The sequence below is a fragment of the Typopeltis vanoorti genome, chromosome 22, assembly GCF_054136105.1.
Source record: "Typopeltis vanoorti isolate ZY-2024b chromosome 22, IOZ_Tvanoo_1.0, whole genome shotgun sequence".
Classification (NCBI taxonomy): Eukaryota; Metazoa; Arthropoda; class Arachnida; order Uropygi; family Thelyphonidae; genus Typopeltis; species Typopeltis vanoorti.
In genome coordinates, this window is record NC_143570.1 from 80,236,803 (window position 1) to 80,259,929 (window position 23,127).

At 35.8% G+C, this 23,127-nt stretch overlaps 1 protein-coding gene across 3 annotated transcripts in view; it reads left to right on the forward strand.

Moving 5' to 3' along the window:
* The window catches only part of Pka-C3 (Protein kinase, cAMP-dependent, catalytic subunit 3), a 167,606-nt gene that overhangs the window by 119,819 nt on the left and 24,660 nt on the right, over positions 1-23,127 (forward strand). For all 3 annotated transcript variants that reach the window (XM_090411889.1, XM_090411888.1, XM_090411887.1), the window contains one exon: positions 16,726-16,894. In XM_090411889.1, coding sequence (XP_090268015.1) covers positions 16,788-16,894 — 107 coding nt within the window. In that variant the 5' untranslated portion in view covers positions 16,726-16,787. The remainder of the gene's footprint in view (positions 1-16,725; positions 16,895-23,127) is intronic.

Sequence of the window (23,127 nt, forward strand, 5' to 3'; positions counted from 1 at the left end):
TCAAAATGTATACGTCAACTTTAAAGTATTTTCTGATTTTGAAACCAGCTATTCGAATAAATTTAAGTTTCCTATTCGATTAGATTTTGAACAGAAATGAATTCGGATATCTACACCTCCATGTCCAAAAAGAAACCGAACTTTTCGAAAATAGAAGAAACTAGTGGAGCCACCTGTTGTATCTATTTGTTGTCGAAAGCGGCACTATTCATTAGTGTTGTTTCAACTGTTTATGACATATGTTTCATTAACAGCCGAGTTATAGTGCTAAGAGCGACAGTATGTTTCGACGAACGGTTGGAAAATGAGTTTCAAACAGAGCTGCGATTGACTTTTGTGTTAAACTTGCTAAACGTTTTACCGAAATGCTTCAAAAAGCATACGGTGATGAATGCTTATCCCGTACTCAAGAAGTTTACGAGTGGTTTAAGCGATTTCCAAGTGGTCGTGAGACGCTTGAGAATGACGAAAAGCCGGTCCGTCTAAAAACTGGACTGAGCGAAGTTAACATCCAAAAAGTGCGCGATTTCTTCAAAGCAAACCCGAAATCGTCCGTGAGATTGATTGAAGATGAATTGGATTCGAAAATCAACTGTGCACAACATTTTCACCGAGAGTTTGGGCCTTCGTAAATTGAATTCGCGATTTGTTTCCCACAAGTTGACCGACGACCAAAAAATGTATCGAATTGAACACTGCAAGGACCGCATTAAAACCGCTCGTAAGGACTCAGACTTCCTTGAAACGATCGTTACTGGTGATGAAACGTGGTGTTTTGAGCATGAGCCCGAAACAAAGAGCCAGAGTGCAAGTAGAGACCACCAGAAGAGGGGCATCCGAAAAAAAAGTCGCTTGGAGAAGTCAAAAGTAAAGACAATGCTGATTTGTTTCTACGATTCCAAGGGCATTATCCACAAAGAATTCGTTCCGCCTGGCCAAATGGTCAATGGAGAGTTTTATCTCGAAGTTTTGAAGCAATTGATAGTGAGAATTCGTCGCGTACGGCATGAATATCGTGACGACCGACCGTTCGTCAAAACACACTTTCACTCTTGGCACTATAACTTGGCTTTTAATTAAACAAATGTCATGAACAGTTGACGCAACATTAATGAAGGTTGCCGCCTTCGACAACAAAAAGCTACAACAGGTGGCGCTACTAGTTTCTTCTATTTTCGAAAAGTTCGGTTTCTTTTTGGACAAAGGGTGTATATGAAAATGCACTGTTTTATTTTATTTTATCAGTTATCCTTATTAATTTTAATAGACTGATGTAATGCACGAATCTTAGTGATTTTAGCTTAAGATATATTATATTTAAGCACAATAAAATATTAATTACCTGAATAATGTACTTTTTTATTTCTTATAATAATAATAATCCGAGAAAAAAAGCCTTCTTAACATAACACTGTACTGCGAAATATATGCTTAAATAATCTAATTTAAGCATATATTGATGCTTATACTTTAATAAAATAAGAGTTTTTGCCATTATTCCTTTGTCATCAGGCTGAATGGCCCGTCACAGCCAAGTAAATTGGCTTCCTAGAAACCTGATACTACTTATGATAGAGCTGATAATTCTATCTGCATTGGCTGTATAATTGTAAAGTGCGTGTGTTCTGGCCGGTTTGAGTTTTTTTGGGGAGATGGGTGGTAGATAAACTGATTACCGGGAGGGAAAACCAAGACAGTTTAGTGTGAGACCGGCTAACTCTCCTTCAGTTGAAAAGCTCTGATAAATGTTTTTTGCATCGTAAACGGGATTCGAACCTAGTTCTTTTTACCCAATGCTTAAGTAATGTTCCAAAATCGTATTGGAATTCAATATATTTTAATCTCCAAACATTTAGCGAAGCCTAAGAGTGGGTTTAACTCAGTCGAATTCCTGCTGGAAGTAATTTTACTGATTAAAATGTTGTTTTGTTTTTTTCCTAGAGTTTTTCCGGATAAGTCGAAGATATTGAAATTGTATTTTTTTTCTCTTCAAATGGAAGTCGATTTAATACGTAATACCGGCCTGTGTGCAATGCCATTCATGTAAAGGCTACGTAAGCCTGACTGGATAAGAAATTGCAGAGTTAATTTGCATTCAGTTAACCAGATTGCTGATTATTGCATGAAGGAAACAGAGAACTAGACTTCGAAAAAAATGTTTTCGATTATTTAACATTTTAAAACAAGATTTGATTTCATTTCGCTATCACTTCCTCAATCATTTGTCTTTGTTTGCTGCGCCTGAGTAGAGTGCTCAGTGGGAAGAACAAATGGCTGGAATGGAAAACGCATGATATAACACGCTCTCTCTAGCTTAACTCCATTTTTTGCTTACTTCGAATCAGTCCCAGCCCTAACTTTGTAATTGAGAAATTCATTTTTTTAAATTTTTTTAAAAAAAACCTATTACCAGTCATTGAGAGAGAGAGAGAGTTTTTGCCTTTCCACTTTTTTTCTGGAGTTGCAAGTCAGGATACGTGCAACAACAGATCGTATCTGCATAAATATTAATTCTGAATTCTTTCGGCTTCAACTGAATGGTTAATTGGGCTTGCGAAATGTTACTCTGATTCATTAACAGAAGAGGACGAAGTGGTATTATTGAAATGACACGCTCTCCATTCTATACTACATGAAGAATTTCAACTTGTTTGTTTTCAAAATAGACTTAATCTTTTTTGAACAAGCTTTCTTTGCCTATAATCGCTTTTTAGAATGAAATAAAATTGACAACTTTGCAAAAACAAAATCAAAAATAACTAATCAAACTTTTTCTCTCTAGCTATGACGAAATCTGAAGATAAAAAAAGATTATCGTACTTGGACATAATCCAGAGTTACCACTTTAAACTCGAAGACCTTGACAGCAAATGTCTGCTACAAGGATCTACGGCTTTTCGTTGCCAGTGTTAAGCGATCGTCTTCCTTAATGAGAAACTACATGATCGGAGATTGGTTATGGACTTATTGGCCTCCACATTCCCTTGAACTCCACCCATTAATTGCTTTCTGGGTGTATGTTAAAATGTTTGTTTCACCGATGCACCAGTGTACTGCTGGAATTTTAGCTATCGATTTATGTTTCTTTTGTCTATTTTTTTTTAAATCAGGCCGTTTTCTTTTTAACCAAGTCATTTCTTTTTCCTCATTTTTAAGTTAGATCTTTGTAAGGGACTGAATTCTCCACGCCTCCCCCACTAGCATACGAAATAGTACAAGATTTAAAGGCAGGCATAATACATGGTTCATTAGCCTTAGTTAGTTCTGCAACCAACAGTTTCAACCATCGTTTGGCTGGCTTTCAGGCCATTTTATCATGAGTTTTGGATTACTATGTGCTGTTTTGGCTGAGCAGGTAAAAAAAAGTTTCCCCTTGAGGCTGAAAGTATCTATGATGATTTAATCATCTTGAATAAACTGAGACCTACATCGCATGTTATCTCACATTCAAGTAAAGATAACTGTTAATTCTTACTCATACATGTCGATCGATTTCAGAATTAAAATAATGGCATCATCGTCGACAGGCTTCGTGCAGTCGATAAAACTGTTTGCAGTCTATTACTCTGTAAATAATTGAAGTCATTCCCCTCCCTTGTCCAATATATTTCGGCATTATTTGCCTGACAATATATCGCCCACTTGTAGTGTCTAGTAAATAAGAATCTCGTTGCGTTTTGGACATTTATTTGCCCGTGATTAATTTATCATGTCTTCTCAGGAAGTGTTCATTTTCTTTTTTCTTTTCCCTCTGTGCATCAGGAATTCTTATTAATCATTGGCCAGGTTTTTATGATTCATTTCCATTAAAGAATAGACCCATACTTCATATCCGTTATAATTCTAATGCATCTCAGAAATTATTTCATTATCGGTTATTTCGGTTCCTTGTGATTTCATCCTAAAATACGATGAGAATTCGATCGAAAAGCAATCTTCAGTGTGCAGTAATTGAAGTTTAAACAAGGTCTTTACCTTTCATCTGCTTTTTTGGTAAAACAGTTTGCTTTAATTCCCTGTAGTGTTCTTTACGGGTCAGGGATGACATCTTTTAAAAAAAATATTTTAACCTCTTTCGAATGGCCGTGGATCCTGAAGACATGACTTTAATTATATGGCATCGCATCATTTCTGCTGCAAATAGAAAAGTTCTCGGGCACTATTGTAGCTCTTAGATGTTTTCTTTTTAGGTCTCGTTACAACCATATAAACGACATGAACTCAAACTGGTCCTATTATATCACACGCTCTGATTAGCAGGCCTTCTCTGTAATTTAAGTAATTTAGATCTCGGGTCGCATTCCTATTAGACACGCACAGGTTTCCAGTTTGATTGTTCTTGTTGTCAGTTCAAGTATATTGCTACTGAAGACAGGACCTCTGAAAAGCGAATTAGATTTGAATTGATTCCAGTTTTGATAGTTTCTTTTGCTGTAAAAAAATAAACATTTACTATGTTATAATTTATAAGTCCTGATCAGGAGTAAAACTTGACACGTCTGAGCTCTTTCGTAATGTTTACTCTGACAATTACTTTTGACCTAAATGTGTGAATATGGATATCCTTAATGAGAGAACCAAGATAAAAATACAGTATTTGCAATGCCGAATTAAGTTGAATCTTGAACACTTAAAATGCTTGTGAAACTGATGTTCAATTCCCCACAATCTGGCAGATGCTGTGTTTCAAGTCCAGCTGCAGGAGAAATCTCTTCATATTGGTAGAACAGTTAATAGCCCTTGATTTATCTCTCTCTCTCTCTCTCCCTCTCCTCAATAGGCGCTAAACCGATCAACTGGAGAATGATATTCTGAAGTAGAGGTGGAACTGTGTCATCCTCCCTCCTCAGAGGGAAAAATCAGCCTCAATGGTACGTACTAGACATCACCACGTGGGGAAGTTTGTGCTTCATCGATCCTTCCAATACACTGTTTTGGATACATAGGAGAATGAAGTGTCAAAAAAATTTGCCATTATATCTACATAGCACAACGTGTTAGGAGGATTCTGAAAGGAACAGTACCGGATAGCAATGTGCGCCGAACACAACCCTTGGATATGAAATGAAAGAAATTCTCCTTACTTAGGACTTGAATAGAATACATCGTCTCATCTGTATGTCCCTCTTAATTTGAATTTACTTCAATCATTAATGAAAAAAAATCAAAGAAAAAAAAAGACGCGGAAAATGGCAAACCTCTCCAGTCTTTGAAATTTATTAAACAAATATACGCCAAACATTATGAAGGATATTATATATTTATTCTTTACGGTATTAAATATTCATTAAATCCAGTCTGTGGTTTGAATATATGGTTTTTTCCCTCTAAACATTTCTGCCTGGTCTTTGAGAACCAACAATATGAAACAGCTGCCAGGCAAGTGAACCTAAAGCACTAATAAAAAGCAATACAATTTTTTGGCTGTATATTTATGATAAATACAAATCTAAATACACGCTTTCATAGTCATGAAATTAATGATGGCCATTTCCATTCTACCAAACCACACATACTTCTAACAGAGATTCAACTATGAGCCTCTTCAATCTCATTTTTCTACTACTTATACCTCAGAGGGGGGGGGGGGGTCTTTTGTGCATATGTTCCTTTTCATATGTCGTATCAACTAGTGACCCACATACAGTCGCCTGTTTTTGATCTTCTTGTTTAAATATTACACTCCTAATACCACCACTCAATCTCACCGTCGTGATTTGGTTCCTTTTAAATCTCAATTTAAAGTTTGTATAGTTTGATTTTCTAATAGATGGCGAAATCATTCACCTCTGATATTTTAATAACGCCAATCTTTTCTCTTTTCCTGTCTCGGTAAATGCTAGACAGTTCTTTAGCATTTGCTTCAACGATCACCCACACATTATCTGCCTGGCAGAATACCGTACAATTCTCACGACTCTAGCAACAAGATCTTAAGCACTGTGTGAATGTCGCTTCTCGGATCGGTTCATATGATAACTGGATGCTAATTTATTAAATTATTTCACATAGACACTCGCATTATACAGGTGAGATGGCTTAATGATTGATATACTCATATCCTTGCTTGAATTATCTTCTCTAAAGTGCAGAAGAAATAATTACAAAAATGAATCCTTCAAGTTTCTTGTTTTATTCTCGTAATGAGTATGCGAAACTCTTTCGACCCTAACTTTTTGAAAATCGGTAGTTAGTTCGCCTCTACCCCTAGAAGTTCAGGATATGTTCTCGACGACTTAAGGAATGACTATCCCGTTCGTAAACTCTAACTGGTATTACTGTCTGAAATGGTTTTAATTCTATAGTTGTCAGCACCGATGATCGACTTAGCTAAAAACAGTAACAAAGAAACCAGAAAAAATTCCTCTAGTTGACGATATAATCTCGAAACCGTAACTGGATTTTCTTTTGGCTGTCTAGCTTCATGGAAGCCGAAGCGTTATCACAAAGTTACATAGACACCACGCAGTTCGTGTAATCGTTGAAATATTGTTCCAAATTCAACTCTCCTTCCTTATTGAAATATTTTCTTGTCTGCGTATACTCAAGCGAGATTTCCTTGGGAGAGCTCTCCCCTGCTCTTTCTTGGCATAAACCTACCCCAGGTAGCTTCTCTTCAGCATCCAATTTTCTTTTCTCTCCAGGTGCAACTTTATTTCTGGACAACCGCTAATTCAGAAAGAGTTCATCAGTCACTGAATATTGCCCTCGCATTTGGATTTGGTGCTTTAAGATCTTTCTAAAAATCGACTCATTACAGAAGACAAGTAGCTTGATCAACGAACCACCCCTCACCAATTTACTTCACTCTTTAACTCATATGCAGCGTCTACAGAGAGTTTCCATTGCGACTTGATCACAACATAGCATTCGCAATTTCCCACTTTCCAGCTCAACATTTATTTATTGACTGTTCATTTCTGTTTATTTATTGACTTTGCTGTTCCCATTCGTAAGCGTCTATCATTTTATGTATTTCCAATTTCGAAAAGAATGCATTCTACCGGCCATGAAATGCAGTGCAAAGAAGTTAATTCAGATTCCTCAGAATACTTACATTAAGATATTTGATTACATAAACAACTGAAGAAAAATCGAATCATTATGCTTCCATTACATCGACAGATTTGAAATCAGTTTAGGAATCTCATTTTATTTATTATTCCATAAGCAGTTTTACTGTTTTTATGTCAAAGAATAGCGGGACATATTGTATTTTTTGCGTTAATTCCACTCATCAATAATTGTATAGGGTTGGCTGTGAATGAAGTTATTCAATAACGTCTCATAGAAGTTCCTAATGTTGAAGTTTAAGACACTTTAGTGTAACTTGAAAATTTTAATTTTATTTTATACTGATTTATGCCCAATATTTTAATAGTTATTCTCATGATATTATTTGGGTGTTTGCAGAACGTATTTATTTTATATGGCTTCATGCTGGACTCGACAAAAAATTCAGCATGTCTTGTATAAATTAATTCACTCAATTCTTTTAACCCTAACTATTAGTGTATCGGGAAGCAGCGTGACAGAGAAGGCAACTCTTAACATCGCTAACATTGAGTGTTGGTAAGAAGGGTTAATTTTTTGGTCACTTCGTAAAACCGACACTCGCTAGCTTATTTTTTAAGGTCCCTATAAAGGACAGAATGAACTCATCAAGAAAAAAAAAAACAGCCGCCTCACTAAAATGCACTTTAGTGAGGCGGCTAGCAGCTAATCAAGAGATTAGCTGCTAGCCGCTAACTTGCAGCTAATCAAGAGATTAGCTGCAAGTTGAAGGTATGAGTTTACATGGAATTCGCATTTGAACTTGTTCGCCGCACGGGAGAGGGGAGTGGGAAAATACCAGCATTCTTTTGTGAAAACCACTTACGCAAGATTAATAAATATACCAGTTTTATAATAAAATACATAAATAATCAAATCGCAACATATCTGTCTAGATAATGCCTTAGCTATCAAACAACTTTTCGATTACCAAAGGTAAACCAAAAAATAAATATGTAAAATAGCATGTAAGTTCAGATTTCAGTGGACCTTGAAGAAAATGCATTATCGTCTAGGGTATAAACAAAAATACATTAGTGCTCAAAAGCTAAGGGCGAAGTACATTTTTACTTGTATATGAAAAATTTTTCATAACTACAGCAACAAATGAATGTCTAAATATAACATCAATTTATTGCCAGCATACTAATAAATTATATTGCACAAAAAATGTGTTTATAAATTTCGAACAAATTAAATTGCAATACGTTTTTGGAAAACCTACAAATTGCCTAAGAACGTATTTAATGAATTAATGCACAGTGCTTACAGAAAACTATGCGGAGAGATATTTCAGTATGGAATATGTCCACCCCGAACTGCGATGCAGCGCTCACAACTTCGTACATGCTTAGCACCAAGTAATAGAGAAGTTCTTGAGGCAAACTGGGCCATTCCTCCTTAGGAACAAGGATAAGGCCTTGTTTATTTTCCGTACTGGAATTTTGAGCAGCAGTACGTCTCCCTGTTGCATCACAAACATTTTCTATTGGTTATTATAATTACGGCTATTTAACCTGCTTCAGTTTAGGAGTGCCCCTGTTTAAATGTCATTGGCTATTTACTCATGGATTCTTAGGACATTGTAGGTGTAAATTTACCAAAAAGTATATGTAGCATAAGAAATAGAAATTTACACATACCTTTTTCTGGGTGTTGCGGCTTTTCCTCTGACATTTAAACAGGGGCACTCCTAAACTGAAGCAGGCTAACATGGGAATTTTCCCAGAAATGATATACATTTTCTATTGGGTTGAGATCTGTCCGCTCGATTCAATTAATATCCTCAATCTCCAGACTAACTAAATGAGAACTTGTATGATCATCATTTTTGTGTTCCCTATTTACATTGTTCTTTTCCACTAAAATATGCGGAGTAAGAGTTACTCTCTTGCTGATATCCCGCCGCAAAATAATGGAGCAATTCATTAAAATTATCTGGAAGGAGAAGCCTCCTATCTTACTAGCGATCGCAAATATTGGATCCTGCTTATGTCATTCACGTTTGACAAGATCTATGCAAAGTTCATCAGTGAAACCGAATCGGTTATTGCGCTTGACATCTGACATTTCGTGAGATTTGGTGTGAAGACCTTCAGGAAAGCTGCTCCCATCATAATGTCTTCCTTCAATTGAATATCACGTTTCCTCCTGTTGTTCAATGCGTGTGAAGGCGGATGACCTTTCTTACTTCCTCTGCCAGTGATGAACTTCAAGGTTGTTGTGTTCTTTCGCCCACTCTTTCTTTTATACATCAATGACATTCGTTCACTGACTCCAGATCTCATAACTTCGACATCAGTCTTCTTCATCCACCGTTTAATGAATACGATTTCAAGAATATTTACAGCCGAATACTTAGTTTATCTTGCGTACTGTTCTCCAGTCGACAAAAATAACGAGATTGGCTCATTTTATTCAAATCCCAGTAACTTCACTAAAACATTTATAGTTCTTGAGTAAAGAATTTTCCCCGTATTGGAATCACATGAGGCGCCAATATATTATATTCGAATATCTATGCATCTGTTTATCAAGAGAGTTTGTTTTCCTAAAGATGTGGAGAGAGGAGGAATCCAATAGCACAAAGAAAGACCTTAGCAATGAAATTTTCTAACGGTTTCATATGAAGACAGTTCTTTCCCCGTAACAAACCGGCCGACGAAAATGCCCAGTTAATAATATATTGGCTTTAGTTGACCTGGAGTAATGAAAACCAATCCTAAATCTTCCTAATCCCCCCCCATAACAGCTTTTTATTAGAGATCTATTGAAATAGATTTATCTGTAACTTGTCTTGAACCTCGGTCTTGCAATTATCGAAGGCCGTCTGTCGCTATTTCCACTTCACCACACAGGTATATTCTCCAATACGGAATATTTCTTTCTTCAGTATTTCTCAAAAATCTGCAATCCATTTGAAAAGAATGTCATCGTGAATTTCCTGATACAGTATGACGAAAATAAATTCAGTACTAGGTAATTACAACGATACCTGTTATGTAATAAACAGGTTTATTAACAAAAACATGTTTCAAATGTAAACAAAGAAATATGTTTACACATGATGATGTGTACATCCACAACTGTCGGTGTAATCTTGGTCGAATGAAGCATTAACGGCGGTAGATTAGGTGCTCGAAATGGGCGCCTTGTCTTTCAAGACTGGTTTCATAGCGCACGCGAAGGTTCTCTGTCATCTTGGAGAAGAAAGGGTTGGGACATCTGCTGGATATATCGTGCAATTTTATCCCTTAGTTTATCAAGGATTGAATGCGGGTCTTGGTGGAATACCCATTCCTTCAGCATACCCCAAACGAAGGCATCATGTGATGTGAGATCAGGGGGGAAGGTGAAGGGTACGGGAATTCTATGAACCTCGAAATGAGACCCAGGGAAGTGTTCTAATAAGGCCCTAGAAACCACGTGATGTATAACAGGTTGCTCCTTCCTGGCTGAACGGAACAATACATTCTCAATTTAGCATTCGCCACTCAAGGTCACGGTTACACTGCCTCTTCAATGAAGTTGGGCCTAATTATGCCATGGCCTTAAGCCGCACATCATGCAGTGACCTCGCTGTGAAGAGGTTTCTCTTAGACATATTCAGGTCTCGAGAAACTTGTAGGTTCGTCTGTTTACATGACCGCTTAGATGGAAATACTCTTCTCCCGAGAACCAGACATTATGGAAGAAGAACGGATCTTCATAGACACTGGCTAGTGTAGCGTAATCCGTTGCTGCTGACCACCTGAATAACCTATGAAAAGGCATCCCGCTCCTTAAGGATTTTCTGTAGGTCTTCCTGAATGCACTTTGCATCGGAAGAATACTCCCTGTACGTCAGGGAGACTTGATTAAGACCATGATGACACTCTTGCTTGGGGCAGGCTTACGGAAACGGCGAACATTTCCTAGGCTTGGACCATTTGCTCTCCCAACTCCGTATTAAAGAAAATAATGCTCAACAACAAACGTTTATTCTTCCAAACGTCAACGCCATTGCCGCAGATAAATGTAATTACGTAGACTCTGCACGTGCTCTGCTATTAATATGCATGCAGTCATACCGCGTGTACTGAAGGGGGATGTCGAAGTTCAGTACTCGCATGCGCCATACCGTACTCAAGAGGTGTTCAGGCTACTATGACAGCACTACAAGAATAAGTTGACATTACGACTAATCGCCTATTAACAGTTTTCCTCCATATTAGGAGTGCTGACAAGTCAATTACATGTTAGCACTCTAATATTGTCGTATATAACATTTCCTTCTAAATCACTCCATCTAAACCTTGGTTCTTTCTCTGGATGTTTCTCCTGTCATGTTGGTATCAAACACCTGAGTTTCTAATCTTTTCTCAACCATTCGATTCAAGTGGCCAATACCACCTTAGATTAGCTCTGCTCATCCATTCTTGAATAATAGCAATTTCAAGTTTCTAATATCTTCATTTTAATATGATTCCCATTGATGTCATCGGTTCACTCCAGTAATCTTTCTCTGAAAACCCTCATATCAGAGGTTCCCATTCTTTGATCAAGTGTTTTATTTCTAACACAACTCTCGGGTGTATAACTTAAAACAAGTTTTGGACACTGTCTTTTATAGCTAGTTTAGTGTTTTGGCTAATCTCTCTCGTATTCCATGTAAAGTGATTCAGCTGGCTACCTACTATTCCAGTTTTGCTTATTATTTTTTTTTCGACTCAATTTGCCAGAATAGCTGAAATACCTTACTTGTTCTGTAGGTTCTCTATCGAGAATGCAGCTGAAGTCAGAGAATCTGGGATACTTGCACTAGATGTGTGCAGGAGTAAAATATCATCTGCGGAGAGCTAAGTTTGATATCTCCAGTTTCATGCCACTTTCTTTCATAACGTGCATCCTTGTCTTAATCCTCATTTTTACATCGCACCATCTTCTTTCAGTTCTGAAAAAAATGAATATTAATAATTTGTAGACTGCAGACACTAGCAAACAGGAGAAAGAGGGGTGATATGATTGAGACCTACAAACTTCTGAAAGGGTCATACAGGATTTCAGTTGATGGAATTTTTGAATTTATGGAGTGTGGGGAAAGGACGAGAGGGCATCCTTGGAAGCTGAGAATGAATGCGCTAAGAAGGGGGGGGGCTAGATATTTCTCTCATAGAGTGGTGCATGAGTCCCTGACTCCCTGAGGTCTCTCTTAATAATAATAAAAGAATGCATTAAAGGTATTTTAGACAGAAAAAAATCTTTAGCAATCTACATGTTATTTCAAGTTTGAAAAGTGCATAAAAAGTGATACATGTATATCAGTGAGCCGAAGTACATTTCCCTGGGGTGGGAGGAATTCCGCATCATTTGTTACCATAAGTTTTAATAGAGTTGAAAATACTGATGAAAATTATATTTTTATCACCATCAGTATACTCTATCCTAAAGTTACTGATGTTACTGCTTCTTCTATTACATGCTTGTGTATTGCAAGTTTTTTACCGGCAACATTACTTTTTAATAACAAGCGACGTATTTAATGTTCTAACCCACTGTTAAGTTTCTCCTCTTCTGACAGGAGACGAGCCACAGATTCAAATATTTTCTTTTAGTTTTAATCATAAATATTGCATAAAATGTTTTGAGGATATAGAGAGAAGATATTTAATTTTTTTTTTTAAAAGCGAGTTAAAATTATTCGCATCAAGAACTAACGTAAATTATCTGGAATACTGAATCGTATAGTCGTATACTTTTTTTGAGAGTGGTCCTAATTGGTAATTTAGATTACTCCCAAACACCTAAAGATATAAGGTGAACATTGTCAGCGGTGTACTATCTCTGATTCACATTTCTTTTTTTTATAAGAACAAAAGTTTTTTTTTCTATCCCGCAAAAAAAAAAGCTTGCATTCTTCGTATGAGACTGGAAATCTGGAATTTAGCTGGAAAGCTTTCACAAAATGTCCCTCTGTGGAGGAATCAAACTCACGTCCTTCACTTACGAAACTGCGTCGTCACTTTAGAGGCATGTTCACAATTTTTTAAAATGAAACGAAGCTTTGCGTATATAGTTATGCCCTAAAGATCACCCTACAGTCAGCACGGATTAATAAGAGAATTAAATTCGACAACACCCAATCGCGGCACTTTTCTATGACATCTTTTGAAAAACACATTCGACAGTGGCATTAATGTTATTTTTGTTATTGTTCAAACTAAACAAAGTGATTGCTTCTCTGTTCCTTATAAAAGATCTTAACCTACCTTCTAATCCTTATACTAATTTATCATAAATTTAACTTGCTTTATGTGAGAATTAGTGAGTTATCGTTTCATGGCTCGCTCTGTACTACTTTTCTGTGTTTTTGGATGCTTTGTCTACTTCTTAGTTTAATGCATTTCAGATGCTGATTCCAGGAAATGCTTTAAAAATTAGCCTTCATTGACCTTTACAATGACTCAACATACTGTTTTTCCTGATATGAAATAAGATTCCGATGATGGCTTATGTTGGCATGATATTTCTCAAGACAATGTCTGAGTTCAAAGGCTGTTTGAGAGGCAGAAGACGCAGTGTAATGATTTAATAAGCTTATTTTATTTACGAAAGGTAGACTAAGAAAAGTATTTCGGAAACGGTATGCGATTCATTTCTAATCGCTTCTGAATCAACACGTGATCTGGAGGACACCGATTTTTTAGGTAAAACTTGAGATTTTGGTTGGATCATGGCCTTCATGTTAAGTCTGATTTTGCAGTCAATTTGGGAATATGGAGGGTGAAGGGAGGAAGAATACTCGTTATAACCAATTTAATATCACTTTTACACTATCTTTACAACACATAATCGTATACATGATTTATTAACGGTACCTCCTTCTCTTGTCTGTGTTCTACCTATTGATTCTCTGTAGAAAGAGAGCAGGCTCTCTTTGTATCAAGAGTCATTCTGGATGAAAATAGCATTCGACAACCTCACCTGGAAAGAAGAAAGTGGCGTTTATAGAAATAACATGAAATTATTTTCTTGTTTATTATAAAATTTGAACGAAACAAATTGAGGTATTAGATACCAATTATCAGTGTATAACAAATGAAATCAGTTTATTCTTAAATTATTACTATTTTTTTCTTTCACTGCACTGTTTCGGTTGAATTTTCTGAATGAATTGGTCAGTATTCGATGAATATGTCGTAATTTTCAATTTAAAATATGAAGAAATTGCCTACTATCTGCAATAAATGCACAGCTGCAACTCTTAAAACTGTAAAGTGAAATAGCGATGTTGTATTTTGATTTATATATAAAAAGTTCCTCTGGTCAGTGATTGGAATCGAACCTATAACGATCTTTCTTCTTGTAGCTTAGCATTATGGTACCAGAAATTATGTGCTGACCAAGGTTATACAAGCTTTCCTTTATTTCAAAAAAAAAGGCAAATATTAGACAGTGTAAGTTCATCACTTAGCTCTTTTCTCAAGTATTGAGGCTAAGTAATTTCAAAACAACTGAAAAGAAACGAAATACTCCAAAATCGAATGAACAAACTCAATGCAGCCGTAACAGGTTGCATCTTCAGAACTACCAAAATGCTAATTCCTCTCCACACTCTTCCCTCCTCTGTCCAAGACTGGATAAGCAATTTCTAAGAAATTCTAGTGCTCGTAACTTAATTCAGATCAGTGGAACTCATAATCGATTAACCGCTATAAACTGTTTTCACTATTGTGTGTGTGTCACAGGATTTCCTCGTCTATCAGAAAATGTACTAGAATAACTGGATTTAAAAATAACCTGAACTATGTTGATGTATTATTCAGAGAAAAGTTGGAGCGAGAGATAAAAGCAAAATTCATTGATATCGGCTACCGCTTTGGCCTTGATATGCAGCCATTCGTTATGACTAAGCTGAGTTCTTGGAATTAGCTGATAACACTTTTACATTGACGCATGAACTTCGCAAGGCTAGAACAGAGGTTGGCAACCGGCGGTTCATCAGAGATCGTTTTTTTAATGAAAACATTTGAAGGATAGCTAGCCTCTTTATTTAAATAAATAGATTTCAAGGTAAACACGCATATCAATAAAATCAGAAATATCACAAGACGACTATTTCGAAAAATATAGTACCAAATAAGCTGATTTTAATATGCAAAAATGAAAGCATGTCTTCTCCTTCCTCTCCCCTAGAAATATTTATCGGTTCTTATCCTTATTTTCACTTCCGTCATCTCTACCATTTAAAATTTTATGTCTGTGTTCTTTAATTTCTTCTGACAGTTAATACAGTGTATCTTTGTAGTGCTAAGTGCACAACAAAGATGAAGTAGATTCTCTTATGGTGGAAAAGATTCTTTTATTATACGAATGATTCACAGAAACTTAAAATTCGCCTTGTTGTGTGGAGATTGCGGAAATATTCACTATAAACTTAACTAATTGTTAGTAGTTGTTATATGTTTGAATATAACATTGGTTCCCAGGGTTAGTCAACTTGCTGGCTGGCAGAAACGGTGTTCTCCTCTTCCGTGCTCTTCTTATTACAAGTTTTTGCCTTCTTGACCATCACACATTTCGAAGAGAACATTTTGATTTTTGAATGAAAAACTTTTTTTTTTTTTTTTTTTTATTCAATTCCTTCATTGGTACGGAGATTTTTGAACAACTTTTCAGTTATTTCGATCCATAAGTAGGAACAAATGTTCTATAGTAGTTTCTTTCAATGTTCACTGTTTTGATTTATATTTAAGATCATTATGATTATTTCGGATCACTACCATATAAGATTGCTTCTGTCTTTTGTTGTAAGTACTTGTCTTTTTCGTGTTTAAGGCATTAAGATTCTTTTGAATGGCTCTAAATCAGTTAATGGAAACAAATGTAAACTAAACTGAAAATTAATTAGATGGAATTGACTTGAATCCTAATGACAGTCAACATGATAACATGTATTTACTGTTATATGGTTATTACTAATATTCTACAAAATTTTGGCTAAAATTTACCACTCTTTTATCTTCTTATTTTATAATAGACACGTAAGGTTGTGTGACACTCAGCTCTACAACTTAAGAAATCATAAGAATTATGTCAATCTTCCCGCTGTCAATTTCTTCATTAATCCCGTTACGATCTGCACATCAATTTAAGACGGCTGTCAACATTTTAGTAAACTTCCTATTTCAAACATTTTTTTTTTTTTTTAGATCATCTTCTTATAAGGTAAAAGAACTTACTGTACTGCTATTAGGTAATCTTCTTACAGACAGCAGTTTCTTCACTAATTCTACTTTATAGGGCAGTCATGTGGAGCTGATGGTTTGCATTTTTAGTGGTTGTAATTGGCCTGTATCGGTTTTCCGTGGGTAGTTAAGCGGTAAAGTGGCTTATTAGTAGTTAAGACACTTTACGCACGTAGACACCGATATGGCTTCAGGTTGACGCCCTGCAGGTTTCTGTTGGCCACCTCCGGGTCTCCCAACCGTAACATTCGAATCCGACAGTTGTTTTAGATAGTTGAAACCCGAAACTGATCATTCACTTTGTGTATGGAATTCGTGCACGTAATGTATTGACCGAATTTCATTTCTTCGGGGCCATGAGGGTGACATTCCTAATTTTTAAGCTATGATCATTCATATGATAAAAAAAAATGAATTTTTTTTATTTCTGTTTGACTTATTTTAGGAACCGGAACATTTGGCAGGGTCGTTTTGTGTCGGGACAGAACGGATGGAGCGTATTATGCGATGAAAATTTTGGAAATCGCTGACGTCATCAGACTGAAACAAGTTGATCACGTGAAAAACGAAAAGTCTATACTAAAGCAGGTGAAACATCCATTTATCATCGACTTGTAAGTACTTATTTAATTACTTAATACTAACCTGATAATAATAATCTGCCAACATTATAATCGAGAAAGCCTACTATGGCGCCATCTGTTATGCAAAATTGAAGTTTGATTAATTTCATATAAATAATTTTTTTGATAGAACAGGTCGCCACGTTATCGCCAATAACACCGGAAAGCTATTCAAAGCTTCTTTATTATTTAAATTTTAATAATTATCTGATAAGAATATTTAAAATAAAAATTAAAATTAAAAATTAGAGCACAGTTGCTTTAAATTTCAGAACATGGAATAGTGAATACTTCGCTTCTCACAATTTAAGACTTACTCAGTTTGTATGCTCTTTGCAATTACACAAATCAAATCGATATTGGGTCTGCGTGGCTATTTATAAGGAGATATATCTGTAGTTTGATTTTTTTTTCGTAAATGGTTTTATTCATTCTGCATCAATGTCTGTCTTTATAGGTAAAATAAATGAATTAATCTGTGTGAACTGAGTAAGTATGATGATACAAATTGCAAATACTCACGAGGGAGAGGAAAAAAAAAAAAAACTTGAACACGCGATTTCCTAATAATGCAATATTAGCATTATATCTCAGAATATCCAATACTAACTGTACTACCTCCTCATTATCAGAGAGCGATATCACTTACTTATGCAGTCGTATCTCCACCCTCACTTCCACACAAGTTAATCAAGTCCGTAGTTGTTTCCTTCTGCCAACCTTTGTTTACTGCGTGTTACTTTCGTGTAGTTTTGTATGATTTTCCATGTCCCAACATTTATGAAATTATTTTTTTATTAATTCATCACACAAAAATTAATTGAAATCATCGGTAATCAACAGAAATGGCCATCTAAAAAAAAAAAAAAAAAAGGGCGATAAAAATAAATAAATTATTCCTGGACGCAAATCAAAAGCGATTTGCGCTTCATTAATATCGACTTTTTTGTAACTTTTAATTTAGCTTTGATACTAATTTAAGATTCCATACTTCGGTTTGAATATTCACGAATATAATGAATATGTGCGTGCAGTTTTTTTTTTTTTTTTTTTTCTCTTCGTATGAATATCTTGGAAGAGGATAAACAAAATGTGCATTACAAGACATTTTCGACACCTTTGGGGGGGGGGGGGGGGGAGTGAGACTAAGCGTTATAGAAAAGGAGGAATACACATCTGCAATTCATTATAACCTATTATAATATAAAATTATAGTATCAACCAATAAAGCAGTTATTTATTGATTCAGCTTTTCGTGTACGAAATTAACGTCTGTCTCCCTAAGTACATCTCACTGTCTTACTTTCCTTCATAGAGATCTTGCAGCACACTGTCAATCTGAAGTTCATTCACTACTCTCGGACTTTTAATGCACCATCTTTAGTGATATATAATGCTGTCATCCTAATCAGTAAATTGTCTGAAATTTTTATTTTCAACTGTTTTTTCTACTTCAGTTTCATTTCTCTTAACTTTTTTATTGAATACGTTGGTCAGTAAACTGTCATTCGTATTGACCACAAGAAAATAATAATAATAAAACCTCCATGGAGTCAAATACTCACCGTGGGAGGAATTCGTTAACGTAACACATCATATCGCGCCTTAAATATTACATCTGTTCATTTTGAAGAAAGTAAACTCCCTTGCCTCCGAATTTGTTCTCTAGCTGGTCAGAGATGTTAGCAACGATTGCGAATATAAGCTATCATTCAGGAGCTAAAACAACGATATATTCTAAATTAGGATTGTGCACTTGCACATATCGCTGTCTCGTTCGCCAACGATGACAACAGCATTTCGAAAACACCACCAGTGTTTAGTGATTCTTTTCCAGTAGCATGATTTCGAATCATTTAACCTTTTTATAAGAGTTTTAACTGAATAGTTAGTTTGTCTGATATCGAGGGGAAGGGGTTTTCTTCTTCTTCTTCGAAAACTCCGGTTTTTCATTCCAAAAACCGGCTAGAAAAACAGACAGCTAAACACATACACAATGCACTGACCCCCCCCCCATTGCCTAAATTTCTTTGTGCTGTGATTGCAAAACAACCCAATTATGTAGAATACCATTGCTCTATTAACCAATAATAAATTAACCTCCATTTTTTCATTGGTGGTGAAAACCTTTTTGCTTGTCATTCTGACTCGCGTTTTCCCTTATCTCAAATTCGGCCAACTGTTCTTGAACACACGTAAAATATTTGGTGTATATAGAGCAGGTTAAGCCGTTATTTTACACAGAGCCACGTTACGTAAATAGTATTGCTTACTTAATAGTCACAGCACCATCAATTCATGCTACCACATTCCATTTGTCACTGCGCCAATATGGAAATGCTGAACGTGAAGTGCACGCCAAAGTATACACCCCACGCATATGTGGAAAAGGAAGAACATTTTTTTCGTATGTTTAAAATTAGATATTCTTTTCTTTGTTAAAGGTGAGATTCGTATATTTATTTTCAAATACTATGCAACCGATATTTTCGAAGCTAGTTTTTTAACATAATGAATAGATATTAAGTCTGCAGAATTTTTTCCCAGTCAGAAACCATTATGAAGATAAAGTAGGTCTTCGTGCAGTATATATTTTAACGATGGGACCTGATTTTAATAAAATACTGAGGTTAAAAATTCTCTTTCCAATGTAAGTTAGGAACTGATAAACGCACCGTTCTTTTGTAACTAAAACTTATTCCACTTTTCTCATATTCACGAGATCAAACAGCGTGGAAAATCAGCGAGAATCCGATGCTGTGTTCAAGTTCAAAGAGAACTTAGATCCTGTCCATCTACTCCATACTATAAAATGATAAGCTGAAATTGCAAACGGATGCGACGTCGGCTTGAAACGGATGTAGGCTGTAACGTTTTTGTCAAGTTATTTGAAACGTTTTGAAACTCAGAGGCTACCCTCAGTGTCGAGTCTTCAAAATTCGAGTCATCATTATTCAAGGAGAACAGGCCTACCCGTCCGGAACACGGGGGGGGAGTTGGCGTCAGGGGGAGGAGCCCCCTAGTTATTATATAAAACTATACTGAAGCACCGCTGATTTTCGGATGCTTCAGATCTCGTCGTGTCTAGGATGTTCAAAATATATGGCTCGGTTTTTATAATTTCAGAAACTGTTCAAAATGTTCTATCAGGGGTTCAGTTCCTTTATTTTCATACAAAACCAGAATAAATTTCGTCCGGAAAATGGAAGTGTATAGTCTGACGTCACCTCTTTTCTAAAACTCTGAAAACTTTTTTAGAAGGCTAGAAAGATATTATTACATCAACTCTCCTGGAGTTACTCATCGAGAGAGAGGTGGATTTATACCAATTAACAATTACATACGTTATATATTTATTTGTTCCTCACTTGCGCAGTTTCAGTTCATATGTTCTGAAAATACGTGATGATAACATTAATAATATCGACAAAATAGAATACTTGAAATGAGAGTAATAATGATCAAGCATGAAAGCCCTCGTTCATGCAGGAAGGTGGACGAACTGGAAAACGGATGTCAGTGCACACATAATAAGAGGTGTAGAGTGTCGTGCACAATTCCTCCCTTCTGCTCTGGTCAGTGTATCTCAAGTGATGACGATGGATGCCACTTACATGGTCGCGATTCGGATATGCTCAGAGCGCCATGTGTATACAATAAATTAAACGTGTCTGACATCTTTATCTTCACGCTCTGAAAGTGCTCTGATGGGGGCAGCAGACAACGGCTAACTTGACGTCATTTCTGATTGATTGCGCTGACTTGAAGAATATGCCATTAGTCTTAGCTTGGGAAAGAACCACGTCGAGAAAGACAAAACACTCGTGTTTCATGACGTGGACGCTAAAGAAAACTCACGGCAAGTATCCAGGAAGCATTCGTAAAACGTACTACGAACTAAAGAGCGTATCTAACTTTACGCTGACTTGATTCTTTTTCCTTAGCCTTGAAGATAAGAGGAAAGAATGCTGTTCTACGAAGTAATTTTTAAAGTAGGTTTTGGTGTTGGGATAAATTTAATATCCGCAGTTTACTCTTGAAATATACCGGCTCAATAAACAGTCACCAATTTTGTCTCCCAGTTTTTTTCCCCTTGATTCTTGCATCATTAATAGGTAAGGTGAGTGCCTAATTTAGTGCCTTACATTTCGTGGTGAGGGTGTCGTCGCTTACACAATGCGTGTCGCTTTGGTATCTATATTTAAATATCATATTTAAAATCTATATTTAAATATCATACTTAATATCTTTATTTAAATTCAGAGTCTCTATCTTGAACCGAAAGAACCGAGCCAGACATAACCAGTTGAACCATTGCTAATAATCGTTCTAGCTCAATATCAGGAGTGAAAATAACTGGAAAATATTAGCGTTCATTACTTCATTGTCTTATGTTAAGAAATGCATCCTTTTATAATCCATTTCATCTAACTCCTCAGTTGCACTGCTAGCTGACTCCTAAATGTGATAAGTTACATAAACATTGAATGCCTTGAACGTGAAACTGCTTTCCATTTGCTTATCCCAATATAATTCCGTTGCATCCTATGAAATCCGAACTTTGTTTGCAATTTATGATGGATATAAATTTCGTTTCTCAGTTTCTCTTAAAATCTGAAGCCAACTTTGGTTTTTTGCTTATCATAAAAGACAAACTGAAGATACGGATTTATTTTTCACAGATATCTGTATTTATATATTTCATCTTATCTTATATTATTCTATATGGTTTATATTTAAATGCAACTATAAATGTATATTTATTTTTTTTAATAATGACATTTTTCAGACAGTATCTTTCCGCTCACGAACATCTGAAAAACGTCCAACTAGGAAACTTAGCACTGTTAATACATTACGTCAATAATAATGTGAACTATGAAAAGGCAAGTGTCTCGTGTTGCCAGTATGTTTTCTATGCGTTTATTAGAACAACTGAGATCTAAATTATGACAAGATCAGATGAACAACTTAACGTCGTAAGAAGTCAATCAGAGGCGCCTACCAAGAGCATACGACTCAAGCGAAGAGGCGCCAGATTCTCTTAAAACATCGTATATCTCCAAAATAAGCCTATTTAATGGAATTATCTGGACGGCCTTTTCATCGTCTGAAGACATTGAACTAGATTTAAATAATTTTCTTTATTTCCCTGACTTGCATTCTAAAAATAAAATTAGCAATGCAATTAAAAATGATAAGTTATTGATTAGAACATTTTAAAAATGTTAACAGACAATAAGGAGATATTTCTAGACTTCTATCGTAAGCCACCCATACCGATTCTTGGCTGAATTCATGTTGAACATCTACAACACGTTATACAGATATAGCATCATTGATACTCCATGTTACAACTTAAGAGACAATAAGGAAAAACTAGATATCGATTAATCCGTAATAGTTATCCTAAAAGAGAAATTTTAAAACTATCTGGATACAGAGAAACCAAGTTTAATATAGATCCTGTTGATACCTATGGAATTTCCTTTCATATCGCTTCAATGCCTGAAGATCCGAATATTTGTAGCTTATGAGGCCTTCAAACTACACAGTCTTTCGTGGTCACCGAAAAAAAGCAACACTTTACAGGAATATCCAGGAGTCTAAAATTCACCAGTGAACCTTGCTTCAGTTTGGGGGTAAGGTGGAAGATTGTAGCGACTGGCTAACGCACATCATGTATTGCATTATAGCTTCAAAGCCTTAACATTTTCCTCAAAAAGGTATCACACCATTTTAAAGAAGAATCTATTGAAGTTAGTCGGCTACTGGAACTCTTAATAGGAACCAGTGATCGATTTTGGGGACGCGTGAAGTCTGACCTAACTTTGTAATATGCTTCACACCTCAATGTTTCTAACAGTAACCTGAAAGCAATACGAGAAAGCCGCTGGCAAACGTAACGTTCGCAGCATGACTTGCGTCTTGCATAGGTTATGTTGCTATATAACTATCCTTGTTGTCATTGTACACTTCTTTGCATTGTAAACCAATATCTTAATCCGCCCTCCCAAAAAAAAGATATTAAGATAGCAAAACTTGATGGCTATTTTTTTAATTATTATCATAATAAATAAATCGTACTATATTAAAAATAAAGAAATATATTGAAATTTCTATTTTATACTTCATAAATTTTTTTTAATATAATATAGCCTCGGATGAAAGTTACTTGTGATCTTGTAGGTGGTGTGTGTAATATCATTTTTTTTTTTTTTTTC